At 34.3% G+C, this 15,397-nt stretch overlaps 2 protein-coding genes across 2 annotated transcripts; both read left to right on the forward strand.

The window, feature by feature from the left end:
* Window positions 1-2,211: 2,211 nt before the first annotated feature.
* LOC102122690 (olfactory receptor 52P1-like) lies at window positions 2,212-3,165 on the forward strand. The gene has a single exon (XM_045370716.2). The coding sequence runs from the start codon at window positions 2,212-2,214 to the stop codon at window positions 3,163-3,165; it is 954 nt and encodes a 317-aa protein (XP_045226651.2).
* Window positions 3,166-10,143: 6,978 nt separating this feature from the next.
* LOC102123063 (olfactory receptor 52K1-like) lies at window positions 10,144-13,816 on the forward strand. The gene is made up of 2 exons (XM_065529710.1): window positions 10,144-10,171; window positions 12,837-13,816. The coding sequence occupies exons 1-2, from the start codon at window positions 10,144-10,146 to the stop codon at window positions 13,814-13,816; spliced, it is 1,008 nt and encodes a 335-aa protein (XP_065385782.1).
* Window positions 13,817-15,397: the final 1,581 nt, after the last annotated feature.

Raw genomic sequence — 15,397 nt, forward strand, 5'->3', positions numbered from 1 at the left:
TTTCAATAAAGACTGCATAGAAAATACCATGATACTGAAATAGAGTCATCTATGCTGAACTGGCAGGTTCCAGCAAGGGGCTTTGTGGACTGACCCAGAAACAAGCAAACAATCAAAGCCCAGGGTCTCAGAAGGAATCAGGTATTTATCTGGTTCAGAAACAGATAGAATAATGGTGCCAACATGTAGTTACAGAGGTTTGGGAAGATATTCCTATTGCCTTAGCTGACTGTCTGCTGAAGATAATGTCAAGAATGGCCTTATTGAAACAAATGGATGTCTCTAGAGTTTCATTCAAATTAAGCCTGAGAGGAAACAGAGAAGACTTTCTATGAGGGAGGGTTGACTGCACAAGCAGACCACACTTTGGGAGGTATTCTCCATAAATTTCTTGGTGTCTCACTTCGGACACCCAAATAGAAAGCTTCTCTTGGTTAGCGGGAAGTCACTTTACTTCTTTTCTCTTGGTATAGATTAGAAATGTTGCCATCTTATAAGTAAATTCATGGGAAACTAAATGATAATGGTTTTTAAATATTTATATGTATTTACCAAGCACAATTATGCTTGTTTGTAATCTTAAGCAATGTTGCTTCACTAAAATCTATGTATACATTTCTAGGTGGCTTAAGTTGTTTCTTATAACTACAACTCTATGCTTAACATTATAACATTATACCCTATTATTTTCCAGTGGCATCTTGTGTATCTGATTCTCCCAGAAACGAATACATTAATGGTACATGGCAAAGCATAATTACAAATGAAAAACGGCCATTTAAGGAGTTGCAAAGAGCAAAACTTAATAAATACTTTTAAAGCTTTCATGCTTTGAATGTTAAATATTTGCTCATTTTGTGTAAGTTCTTATCTGTGGGGTTACAGGCTTCATCTGTTCCATGACTCTGTGTTCTAGTAGGAGTTGAAGCTCTGAGTGTTTCTAACATGTTTTGTGACACAGTAACTTTTTTCAATTCTTTACTATGAAACACTTCAGTCTCTCACTTACATAGGCCCAGCATAGTATATCTTTAATTGTAGAACGCAGATACCATAAACAAGATATTATTTGGACATCGAGGCAAGAAGCATTGTCATTAGAAATACATGTTAATATTTATAACAATATGTGATAAGGATATATTCATCAAGATATCTTAATCTTTTACATCAGTGAAGTTTAGGACCAGAAATTGCCATAATAGGAGAAAATATAAGTGTGTAGCAAGTATTCTACACTCTTGGTGGGAGGTAGACACTGGATTCTAGGAAGAAAGATAGAGAGCTGTTATCAAAATTAAAGGATATGGTCAGAGCAAGAGTCATCAGAAGCTACTCTTGCTGTATATATTTTTTAAAAGGCTGATTTATAGATGCTTTGCTCTTTACTCTCATAATGCAGGTGGATGCAAGAGCCAGAGGTAGAGCTGAGTCTATAGATTAAATCCCTCAATTTGTAGAAAATAAGCTGGACTTATTAACTGATGTTCTTATTTATTGCAATTTTAAACCATTTGCTGGAATTGGGAAATAAAATCTCTCATTACTTTTAGATGGTTGTGTTACTCTGTTCATCTTTAAATCTTCTTAAGTAGTTAACCTAAAATACGCATACATTTGCCTTTGATGCATAATAAAGCATATATTGTCATTAATTTTGATTTTTTTTATTCTTTAGTTTTAGGAAATCTTATTCTGAATTACTGATTAAGTTATACTTCCTAAGGATAACAGTATTATTTAAAAGTAGTTGCATGTTGAAACACCTGTTAATCATTTTGTGCATGAATGCGTGTGTTCATGTGTCTTTGTCTTCACATTTTATGTAAATTTCCTTGAAAACACAGCTTGCTTTTTGTTCTAAGACTGTTGGTGTCACAGAATCCAACACTTGCTTTGGCACAGGATGAGGTTACATTATTACTATCTACTTTTCTTAGAGGAAATAGAAATTATGTAGTAGAATTAAATGAACTTTCAAAACTCAGAAAAAATAAAATAATAAATACACTAAATCTTCTCATTTTCAGAAGAATATGTGGGAACTCAGAATGGTGAAATGGTTTACCAGGAAATGTATGGCAGCTCTTCAGGTAGGCTATTACACAGTATGCCTGGATTCTCCCACATGCAGAATCATGGAAAAATCGCATTGTAATCCTGCTTTGCCTGCCTACTTTGAATTAAACATACAACTTCTCAAGTTTTAACATGGGAGACAATGCTACACATTACCACATCTCATCCTTCTTCCTGATTGGTATTCCTGGTTTGCAAGATTTTCACTGCTGGATTGGCATCCCTGTCTTCCTCCTGTTTGTCCTGACCTTGCTGGGGAACAGTGTAATCATTGTTACTGTCAAGCTAGAACCAAGCCTCCAGCAGCCTATGTATTTTTTCCTTTGCATGCTGGCAGTGAATGACATGGCTCTTGCCTCTTCCACAGCACCCAAAATGCTTGGAATCTTCTGGTTTGATGCTCACAGGGTTGTCTTTAATATCTGCTTAGCACAAATGTATTTCATCCACACATTTTGCATTATTGAGTCAGGCCTTCTTGTTGCCATGGCCTTTGACCGCTTTGTAGCTATTTGTATCCCACTGCGTTATACAACCATCCTGACGACACCAGTGGTTGTTAAAGTGGGTGCCATTGGTGTAATTCGAGCTATCCTAATGGTTTTGCCCTCTCCTCTTCTTATTAAGAGGCTACCGTATTACACCAAATATGTCATCAATCACGCGTATTGTGAGCACATGGCTGTGGTGAAGTTGGCCAGCGCCAATACCTTCATTAACAGAGCATATGGAATCTCTGTGGCCCTTTCAGTGGTGATATTGGACCTAGGGCTCATTGCCACGTCCTATATCAAAATCCTTCAGGCAGTCTTTCGTCTTTCTTCCCAGAATGCCCGCTCTAAAGCACTGGGCACCTGTGCTGCCCATGTCTGCACTATTCTTGTCTTCTATACGCCTGCACTTTTTAGCTTCCTAACTCACCGCATTGGCAAGAAGGTACCTCCAAGTATCCACATAATTTTTGCAAGTTTGTACCTTCTAGTTCCCCCCACAGTCAATCCCCTGGTATATGGTGTCAAGACCAAGCAGATTAGAGACCAAGTGATGGGTCTGTTTTTCTCAAAGAAAAAGATTTCTAGTAAGTAAAACATGGAAATACCAGCCCTAGTTTGTATTCTGGCTCTTAAAGACATGGTTACCCTGTGGAATACCTCAAATCAGATCTCCAAAGTTCTCTTTCTTGCTTCTTATATGCCTTGTAGCAGAAATAGTTGATGTTGTACATTCACTTCATTTAATACTACCTTTTGTCAATTTTTTATGTTTTCCGTTCATATCTATTTGAAATAAAAATAAATCAGAAATTGTCAAAGTTTGCCACATGGAAGACATTTAATATATTTTAATAATTATTTTATTACTTTATATATGATTTAATATTGATAATTTTGTTATTATTTTATATTTCAGCCACAAATGTGAAATAACTAAATAAGTGTTACAAAAAAATTGAAGAATTTCAGTTTGTTTGGTCAGACTTCTTTTTGAAAAATGATGTCACCACTGGGCATGGTATATTTAGGATACATAAGTTTTATTAGCTATATGTATTGGAAATAGTTTTTTAAAACTATGGATTGTCTTATTACTATATTAATTATGTCTTTTTAAAAAATTTAAAATTTTATTTTAGATACAGAGGGTCCCATTTCTGATATTTTGGGGTTTTTTTTTTGGCAATAGATTTCAGGGGCATACCCATAAATTATTTGCCAAGATCACTGTTGAGAAGGGTATTTGCTAGGTTTTTTTTTTTCTAGGATTTTTATAGTTTGGAATCTTTCATTCAAATCTTTAATCTATCTTGAGTTAATTATGGGTAAATGTAGACGGCCAGTTTCATTCTTTCACATACGGCTAACCAGTTATCCCAGCACTATTTATTAAATGGAGAGTTCTTTCCCTAGTACTTGTTTTCCTCAACTTTGTTAAAGATCAGATGATTGTGGGTCTGCAGCTTTATTTCTGAGTTCTCTATTCTTTGGTCCATGTGTCATTTTGATACACTAATAACATTCAAGGTAAGAGTCAAATCAAGAACACAATCTCATTGATAACAGTAATACAACCAACGAAGGAGGTGAAAGACCACCGGTATTTCTGTCAAACCTGCAACGTCTCTATTCACAGAAAAAGAAAAAAAAAAAAACTATTCTAAAATTAATATGGAACCAGGAAAAAGCTTGAAAAGCCAAAACATTCTAACTAAAAAAAAACAAAACAAAAAACACAAAGCCAGAGGCATCACATTATCCAACTTCAAACTATATTATTAGGCTATCGTAATTAAAATAATACAGTACCAGTACAAAACCAAACACAGAACAATTATGTTTTGATGGTCCAAAGTTCATATTTGAATATAGTTCAACGTAGCATTTTTTTCTTTTATGATTAGTGTCTTTTGTGTCCCATGTGAGAACTATCTGTACACTATAAGTTTTCTTATGTTTTCCCATAAAAACTTTATTTTTTATTTTACTTTCTATGTTTGCATTAGCACTGCATATGGAACCAATTTAGCATACATTGTGGCAGAAGAATTCTGACTTTTACACACACAGATTCAGCAGACTCAGAAGTATTTATTAAATCAATCATCTTTTTTCTACTACAAAGCCCTGACAATTTTGTCAAAATTACTGTTAGTTATAAATGTGTAAATATATAGGAAATTAGTGAAACTAATACGTATTCAGTACACTGTAATTTAAAACATTAGAAACATTGAGATTTAAAATATTTTATTTCTTTGTAAAAGCACACTACTGAGAGTAGTTTAAACAGTGCTTGTCTTAGATGTCTTAGAGCAAGCATCTTTTCTATACGTTGGCAAATTGTTGTACTTTTAAGTTTGGATGATGTTCAACATTTATTATTGGCACTTGAATGTCATGAAATATCCCCGCAAATTCCTGAATCACAAAGGATTATCATTCAGAGATAAGGAGGCAATACTTTTTGACGTGGCACTGTCTACGTGTGAAGTGAAGAACAGATGTACAGTAAGCCATTATGAAGGACTTTGAAATAAATGATGTGATTTGTCATGGATCATGCACATCTGTTATTTACACAGTATTTTGTAGATTGAAGAAGTAGCATCAAAGACCATGTATAATAAAATTGCTCACAGTTCATACAGCTTTATTACTGAAACTGAAACTATGTTTCTAGGGGTTAGTTGCTATATAACTCAAGTATGATCATTGAAATTCCTATATACTAGAGTCACGGAGAGTAAATAAAATTGAACACAATATAAGAAGAAAATGTTTCAGACAATGGGCAATATATATACTTATGCATGTAAAATACTATCCTTCCACAAAGAGAAACCCATGAAGTGACATTTACATTCTCATCAGAATTCTATTTGTAGTTTCCTAACGTAAAAAGAAGCAGAATACACACTGAGACCTTCAGTTGTGCTGGGTGAGGAAGAAAGGATTACAGTATAATGTAACTGTGGTAACTAGAATCTTCAGGGCAAGGTACTGGAGAGGAAGAAAGTTGCCAGAAAAGAGTTAAGAAATCTGCATATAAATTCCCATAATCTGTAAACTGCACTTGTGCAAAACAAAAGTCTGGGAGAGTAAAGCAACTGGGATGGTGTGAGATACTTAGGGAAGCGAGGAATTACTCAGTGCCAGGAGATGTTAGAGTACTGACCAACTAGAGTGAAGAGATCTCTCTGAACATTGCCTGCAGTCAGTGGGAACTGACTATTCTAATGGTTAATCCTTAATAATTAAACCACATTAGCAGTAGATTAATGGCAACTCTAGAATTATGGTACGGAAACCTAAAAGGAAACTTGGAAAGAATCAAGGCAATCTTCTAGTATAATTAATTCTCTAGCAGGACAAAATACGAGTTTACCCATATCACAGACTTGCACATGTATGCCCAAACTTAAAATAGAAGTTAATAAATCATTTAAAAATGCAAATATTTCAAGAAGAATTAAAAAATACAAACTTTCATTATTGTAGCACTCATAATGTTAAGCATGAAAAAAATGCTAAGTAGGTAAAGAAAGAGACAAATGACTAACAGCAGATAAATAAATAAATAAATAAATAAATACATGCTTGCAGATATTACAGATATTTAGATGCTAAAATTATAACATAAATACTGGAATTAGCAGATATACTTTTATGAATACATAAAACACTAAAGAAAAAACTGATTATAATAAGCAAATAAATGGAGAACTGCCACAGATAAATAAGTATAACAAAGTACAAAATAATAACTATAGAAATAAAAATACAAATATGAAATAAATACTTTGCTTGGACTTCACTGCATATTATTAGATACTAAAAAAGATTAGAAAAATTAGAGGTATTAAAATTTTAAAAATTCCACCAAATGTGAATGAAATAAAATATTTTTTAATGAACAAAGCGTTAGGAATCTCTGCAACAATACCAAGCTGTCTACAAAATAATTGGACAACCAGTAAAAGGAGAATAAGATTAAGCAATTGCCTATTTCTTTTTAGTTTTAGCAAAAATACTGACCCAGGTTCAAGAAATTCAGTAAATTACAGTGAGGATAAACATACAAAAGTGCCACACTTCCATATATGACAGTGAGATAGGTAATTGCTAAATATAATGAGACAGTGAAATAGGTAATGGCTAAAAATAATCTTAATGTACTCAGGGAAAAAAAGGCAAATAATATTCCTGAATTAGTAATAAGGATTACTGATTATTTCCTATTAGAAACATTTCAAATCAGTAAACATAGTAATATATTTTTAAATTTTTAATAAAAATTTATTCTATTAGTCTATATGTTTAAAAGAAAAATGCTTCATAAATTAAGGTGAGTGAGGAATGACTTCTGAAAAAGCACTTATATCTTGGTAAATCTACTAATTTATAAAATAATTTAAAAATCACCAGTAACAATATTAAAACCAATATTTTCAGAATCCTGGAACTTAAGCAAAAACTAGCAAAAATTTGAGGACCATTTATTCAAAAGAAAACTGCTAAGCTTTAATAATAAGAGAAGTACTTGCAACATTTTAATTTGTCTTACTTCAATTCCTCTAAGAAATACTGCAGTATTCTTGAAAACCATCACTTTCAGAAATATAGTAACTGTAAAAACTTGTAGGCATATGGTCAACAAAAGGGGCAGAGCAGTATTGGAACTCCACAAAAATTCTCCTCATCTCAAGCATTATTACTATTAGACCTCTGTTAGCTCCTCAAACAAACAAAAAAACACTCAGGTGCATTGTCCTTTGATCTGATTCTCAGCTCACTGTGTGCAAGAAAGCCTATCACCGATGCATTTACTAAGAACAATCAGAGGCAATTGCTTAACATCACAGTTGCCCGATTGTTTTGCATCACATTTGTCTGATGTTGTCTGATATTGTAATACTAGTTGGGGCAAACAAGAGTCTGGCTGAAAACTTAAAAGGAAGACTTTAGAAATGAGATCTCCATAGAAAATTTTGAAAAGCTCTGACATATTCCTTGTAGTTTACAAGGCAATGGGCATGTTCAGGGCTGTGCATATAGCCAGGAAAGACCTGCAAGTGTCTCCACCTCTCATGTCTGGGTCATCTTGAGGACATGCACAAGGGGACATGAAGTCTAAGGTGAAGTTGTAAGCTGCCAAAATGTTGAAGGAGTGCTATACCACCATACAGGGATTCCCTTGGCAAAGAGTAGAAAAATTATTGGATCAAGATATTTAAGGAGATCTCTGAATAATTACTAGTGAATCACTGAGGTAGCAAAGAGAGAACTGTGAGTCCACACACTATGAGAAATAAATACTTTATGTAATTAATAGAATTAATCTAAGAAGGTCAATAACAGCAACAACAACAAAAAGTAGCAGCAACAAAACAACTGAAACATTACTGAGGATAGAAAGGAAGCCAATTTTTACAACTGACACATTATATTATATAAACATTTTCAGTATTCAAAAAATATACAAGACACACAGGGAAAAGGATAGTATAGTTTATATACAGAGGGGGAAAATTTCAACAGCAGCTTTCCTGAGGGGTAACAGATGTTTGACTAAAGAAGGAAATAAGTAGAACTTAGTCATTTTAAATATCAAGCAATAAAGGAAATGATAGTTGAAGAACCTTTATAAAAGCATGGCAACAATAACTCAAGAAAGAATTAAGTTAGTAAAAATATTTAAAAACTAGAGTTGTAAAAAACAACAAGTTAAAAATGATTACATAGGGGTCAACAGCAGATCTGGATATCAGAAGAAAGAAGCAGTAAATTTCATCATAGGTCAATTGAAATTATGCTCTCCGAGGAACAGAAAGAGAAAAGAATGAGAAAAATAATGCTTTAGAAAAAGAGCTTGAAACGTTTTTCTCTTAAATTTCAGATAGCTTGTCTACATTAAATTAATTTTCATTTATCAGTTTTCTTTTTGATTTTGAAAGTAAACTACATATTTTATTGGTATCCCTGGCATCTTATTTGACTGGCCACCATGGGACAGTCTCTGGAGACTATGTTCTTTATAGGAGAAACACAGGAACACTAAGCACATAGAAGCTCCAAGGAGTTTACAGTGTTAACATGGCTGTGCCAGAGGGATATGGCTACTGCTTTGTGTTTAGACTTTTCCCAGTTCCCTTTTTCTTTGATATTAAATCTCCTAAAGAACCTATCAGCCCTCCAGACTGGAGGGGCATGTTGAGCACTCAAATAACCTGTTATAAAGCAACCATAACTGCCAACTTGACACAGAGAGCTTCCTGATTCAATGGCAAACACTATCATATTTTTTGTTTGTTTGTTTGTTTTGTTTTGTTTTGTTTTGAGACAGAGTCTCGCTCTGTCGCCCAGTCGCTCTGTCGCCCAGGCTGGAGTGCAGTGGCGCGATCTCGGCTCACTCCAGGCTCCGCCTCCTGGGTTCAGGCCATTCTCCAGCCTCAGCATCCCGAGCAGCTGGGACTACAGGCGCCCGCCACCGTGCCCGGTGAATTTCTTTTTGTATTTTTAGTACAGATGGGGTTTCACCATGTTAGCCAGGATGGTCTGGATCTCCTGACCTCGTGATCCACCCACCTCAGCCTCCCAAAGTGCTGGGATTACAGGCGTGAGCCACCGCGCCTGGCCAACACTATCATATTTTTAACCATTTCCACATGTGCACATTTTCCTGAAGGCTACAGTGAAAAATGATCATTTGAGGATTTATAGAGAGCAGTTATTTTTACTATAATCTGCAATATATTATGAATTGTAAAATAGTATCCAACATAAAGTAAGTGGAAATAAAGGAGAAAGATATGTAAACATGTAAATGATATTAAACATTTCTAAGAGACATGTGGGTATTTGAATTATAAATACGACTTGGCAGTGGAGAAGAGTAATCAAATAATCCTGGAGGATACATACACACACATTCACACACACACGCACATGCACATATGTACACAAACGTATGTATTCAACAACCTACCTTTTATGGAATAACCTTGTGAACTTACATTAAAAGTTGGTTTCTGGTTTTATAACTTATGCTAGAAACAATTTTTAAAAAACATATTCTAGCCAGGGGCGGTGGCTCACGCCTGTAATCCCAGCACTTTGGGAGGCCGAGGTGGGCGGATCACAAGGTCAGGAGATCCAGACCATGCTGGCTAACACGGTGAAACCCCGTCTCTACTAAAAATACAAAAAATTAGCCGGGCGTGGTGGTGGGCGCCTGTAGTCCCAGCTACTCGGGAGGCTGAGGCAGGAGAGTGGCATGAACCCGATCACGCCACTGCACTCCAGCCTGGGCGACAGAGCGAGACTCTGTCTCAAAAAAAAAAAAAGCATATTCTAAGAAGACAAAGTTAATTAAAAGTAGACACAAATATAAATAAATTGAATCTCTAGAGGGTCAGAAGTTTCAGTAACAAGATTACATCTCTATGAAATTCTTAAGAGGCTGGAGAAAACGTACAGGAACATCGGATCTCCCCTGGAAATTTATTGGGGGTTTACAGAAATTCTGTACCTTCCTTTTGGTACTCACAGTCTGATGAAGGAGACTAACATGAAAATAAACAAATACAAAGAATATGGTAAGAGTTCTAACAGAAATAAGAGACTTGATGACTGCTTGACTACTAGAGTTAAATAAAAAAAGTAAGGATAATTGTGAGATTTCTTACTTTAATGGCTGGGTGGCTGTTGTTTTTACCAAATAAAATACAGTCAGCTAGAGGAGAATGAAAGAACTCACTGAATTTATTTTGGGGTATCTTTATGTGTTGTTACTATAATGCATTAACATAAAATATGTAGTATATTCAAAAAAGTGCATAGAAAATACCATGATATTCAAATAGAGTCATCTACTCTGAAGTGGCTGATTACAGACATGAGTCTTTGTGAACTGACCCAAAAACAAGCAAGCTATCAAAGCCCAGGCTTCAGAAGGAATTAGGTATTTATCTGGTTCAGAAACAGATAGAATAATAGTGCCAACAGGTAGTTACTGGACTTACTAACCGATGGGTTTATATGTTGCAGCTTTAATCATTTGCTAAAATTAGGTAGTTACAGAGGTTTGGGCATATATTCCTACTGCCTTGGCCTACTGTCTGCTGAAGATCATGTCAAGAATGGCCTCATTGAAATAAATGGTGTCTCCAGAGTTTCATTCAAACTAAGCCTTAGAGAAAACAGAGAAGGCTTTCTAGAAGGGAGGGGTGACTGCACAAGCAGATCACACTTTGGGGGTATTCTCCATAAATTTCTTAGTGTCTCACTTCTGGCGCCCTAACAGAAAGCTTCTCTTGGTTATCAGGAACTCACTTAAATTCTTTTTTTTAGTATAGATAAGACATGCTGCCATCTCATTAGTAAATTTATTGGAAACTAAATGATAATTGTTAAATGTTTACATGTATTTACCAAGCACAATTATGCTTGTTTGTAAACTTAAGCAATATTTCTTAGCTAAAAACCTATGTGTACATTTCCACGTGGGTTAAGTTGCTCTTATACCACAACTCTGCTTAACGTTATGCCCTGTAATTTTCCACTGGCCTCTTGTGTGTTCAGTTGTCTCATAAACAGATATATGAATGGAACTGGGCAAACCACATTTCCAAATGAGAAACAATCATTGGAGGGGAGTTGCAAAGAACAAAAGTTTAATAAATACTTTAAAATCTTTTATGTTTTGTAAGTTAAATATGTGTTGATTTTGTCTTAAGTTCTTATCTCTAGGGTACAGGCTTCATCTGTTCTATGTCTCTATATTCTAATAAGAGTTGAAGCTCTAAATGTTTCTAATGTATTTTACGACACGTTCACATTTTTCAATTCCTTACTATGAAACACCTCAGACACTCACTCATATAGGCCCAGTGTGGCATATCTTTAATAGAAGAATGCAGATGCCATAAACAAGAAAAAATTATCCCGCACAGATATTATTTGGACATCCATACAGGGAAGCATTGCCTTAGGAATATTCATCAATATTTATAACAATATATGATAAATAAATATTTACCTTAATTATATTAATTAAAGATCTTAGATAATATATTTAATATAACATCTGATAATATGTATGAATATACTACATATTAATATTTAATATAAATATTATATTAAATAAATATCTTAAACTTTTATATCAGTGGGATTGAGAACCAGAAATTGTCATAATGGAAGCAAGTATAAAGAAATCATGTTACGAAGAGTGGAATGAATATTCCACAAACAATGTGAAGTAGACACTGGATTCCAGGAAGAAGGATAGAGAGCTTTTATCAAAATGAAAAGTTCTTATGACTCTAATTTTAGGCTCGTAAGAAACTACTCTTGCTGCAAAAGTCAAAAAGGCTGAATTATGGACGGTTTGGTATTCACTATCATTATGCAGAGGCCGGGCTGATTCTACAGATAAAAGTAATGGCTTTTCAGAAAACAGGCTGGACTTATTAACTAATAGGTTTATATGTTGCAGCTTTAATCATTTGCTAAAATTAGTAAATAAAATCTCCCATTAATTTTACATGGTAATGTTACTGTGTCCATCTTCTGATCTTCTTAAGGAGTTATTCTAAAATACATATTAATTTACTTTTGATGGATGTTAAAGCTTTTATTGTCTTTAATTTTAACTTTGTCATTACCTTTTATAGTCTTTAACTTTCAAGTTTTTTATGCTTTAGCGTTAGGAAATCTTATTCTGAATTCTTGATAAAGTTATGTTGCATGAGGTTAACAGTATTGTTTTAAAAGTGATAGCATGTTGAAATATCTGTTAATTATTGTGTGTGTGAGTGTGTGCATGTGTCTCCATATTTGATGCAAATTTCCTAGAAAATACAACTTAGTTTTTGTTCTAAGACTGTTTGTATCACAGAACTTAACACTGGCCTTGCACAAATATCAGGTAATTTTATTACTAACCGTTCCTCTTAGAGGAAATAAAAATCATGTAGTGGAATTAAATGAACTTTCAAAACTCAGAAAAAATAAAAAATAAATACATGAAATCTTTTCATTTACAGAAGAATATGTGGGAGCTCAGAATGGTGAAATGATTTACCAGGAAATGTATATTTATTGAGGAGAAAAGTCAACTTCTCAGGTAGCCTATTGCACAGTATGCCTGGATTCTCCCACATGCAGAATTATGCAAGAATCACTTCATAATCCTGCTTTAGAAGCCTGGCTACTTTGGACAAAGCAGTCAACCTCTCAATTTTTAACATGGGAGACAAGCTACACATTACCACATCTCATCCTTCTTCCTGATTGGTATTCCTGGTTTGCAAGATTTTCACTGCTGGATTGGCATACCTGTCTTCCTCCTGTTTGTCCTGACCCTGCTGGGGAACAGTGTAATCATTGTTACTGTCAAGTTAGAGCCAGGCCTTCAGCAGCCTATGTATTTTTTCCTTTGCATGCTGGCAGTGAATGACATGGCCCTTGCCTCTTCCACAGCACCCAAAATGCTTGGCATCCTCTGGTTTGATGCTCACAGGATTGACTTTAATATCTGTCTCACACAACTATATTTTATCTACACATTTTGCGTTATTGAGTCAGCCATCCTTGTTGCCATGGCTTTTGACCGCTGTGTAGCTATTTGCATCCCACTGTGTTATACAACCATCCTGTCAACACCAATGGTTGTAAAAATAGGTTTAGTTGATATAATCCGAGCTATCTTTATGGTTTGGCCACATCCTCTTTTCATTACTAAGCTACAATATTACACCAAGTATGTCATCAATGATGCCTGTTGTGAGCACATGGCTGTGAGGTTGGCCCGCGCCAGCATCTTCATTTACAGAGTATATGGAATCTCTGTGGCCCTTTCAGTGATGATATTGGACCTAGGGCCCATAGCCACATCCTGTATCAAAATCCTTCAGGCAGTCTTTCGTCTCTCTTCCCAGAGCACCATCTCTAAATCAATGGGCACCTGTGCTACTCATGTCTGCACTATTCTTGTTTGTTACATACCTGCACTTTTTAGCTTTCTAATTCACTGCATTGCCAAGAAGGAATCTCAAAGTATGCACATAATTTTTGCAACTTTGTACCTTCTAGTTCCCCCAACAGTCAATATCCTGGCATATGGTATCAAAACCAAGCATATTGGAAACCAAGTGGTGGGTCCCTTTTTCTCAAATAAGAAAATTTCTATATCAAATAAGAAAATTTCTCTCTCTCTCTCTCTCTCTCTATATATATAGAAATTTTCTTATTATATATTTTGAGAATAGCCTGGGCAAAGTGGTGAGACCTTGTCTCTAGAGCACATTTTGGTAGAATCTGTCTGGCTCATAAAGCCATAATGCATTAACAAAAGTCATAACCTTACTCTCAATAGGTTATTTTTTTTATTGAGCTATGCTTTTTAGCAGATATATTTTGCATGTTTTTCCTCTATTTTTTGAAGTTTTTATGGTCTTTTTTTCTTTATTTTAGAAATAAAGGAATGCCTTTTTGTGGAAAATTGTCAATAAATACTAGAAATAATTGTTATATATTGTGATTATTTCTTATTATATATTGTTATATTTTGTTATAGTCACAATTATAAAATGAGTAGGCAAATTATTGTAACTATTTAAAATTTCTTAATACTTTAGACTCTGGAATTTATAATAATATATATTTTTTTCCAATTCAAACTCCCTACACATCCTGATGGAAAGTTCTGGAGTAAAAATAATTATTTTCAAGATAATTTTTACCGATTATGAAGATAATGATAATGTATTATCATTCAAATAATGATTACTGTGTGGCTGGTTGTTTATCAAGCTTTATACATGTGTTCACTTCTTTAGTACAGAAAGCTATGCCATGAGAGTGGTGTTATATTTGTACATTGGCATTGTACAAATTAGAAAATCAAGGCACAGAAAAGTCATGTAAGTTACACAAGGTAACTCATCTAAAGAGTAGCAATGCAGATTTTGAACTCAAGGCATCTGGGTTCAGAATACATGGCCTTAACTATTTCACAATATTGTTTATCACAACAGAAATCTTGAGCCTTTCATTCATTTTGTGAATCAGGAAGCTTATTCCTCTCAAAAGTTTAGGTTGTATTCATCTATATTTGCTCTTCTAATTCTAGATATTGGGGTAGATTTATTGAGTCTCCCTCACCTCCTGCACCTGAAACATTCTGTCACAGTATTTTGACAAAGCCACAAAAAAGAATTGCTCCCATTTTACTAATGTTCAATCAATGCAGCCAGGAAACATGAAGACTGTGCTTTCAAAACTTAAGGAAAACTTGAAGAGTCGATAATTCTACTTGTCTGCATGCAATTTTCTTTACTTTAGCTTCAGTGAATAACAATTTTTTGGTCATGTTTTTTAAGTGCCTAAATTGAAGCAATTTACTTAGTTAAGAACATGATTATTATGCTTGCAGCATAGAAACTATCTTTGAGTATCTCTCTCAAAGAAGCTCTGTTCAAAACGTCATTTTATTTTAAGACCATTTTCATAAGTGAGGGGTCTTTGAGTTGGAAATTATTGAATTTTAATAAACATTGGAGTATATTTTTCAAATATCTAATGGACATATGTGTGTTCTCACATGAATTAGCTTCTTACAATTTTAGCTTTTTATGTTTGTACCCTATAACCTTATTCTTATTTGTTGATTCATTGAATATGTATCATGTTAACTTTTGTATATAATTATATAGCAACAAGACGTGTTTTTTTTATACTAATGACATATTTCTCTACATTTATTCAATGAGTATATATTGAGTGGTTCTATCAGTCATTTAAGAGCTAGGTTCTGTGGA

The sequence above is a fragment of the Macaca fascicularis genome, chromosome 14, assembly GCF_037993035.2.
Source record: "Macaca fascicularis isolate 582-1 chromosome 14, T2T-MFA8v1.1".
Lineage (NCBI taxonomy): Eukaryota > Metazoa > Chordata > Mammalia > Primates > Cercopithecidae > Macaca > Macaca fascicularis.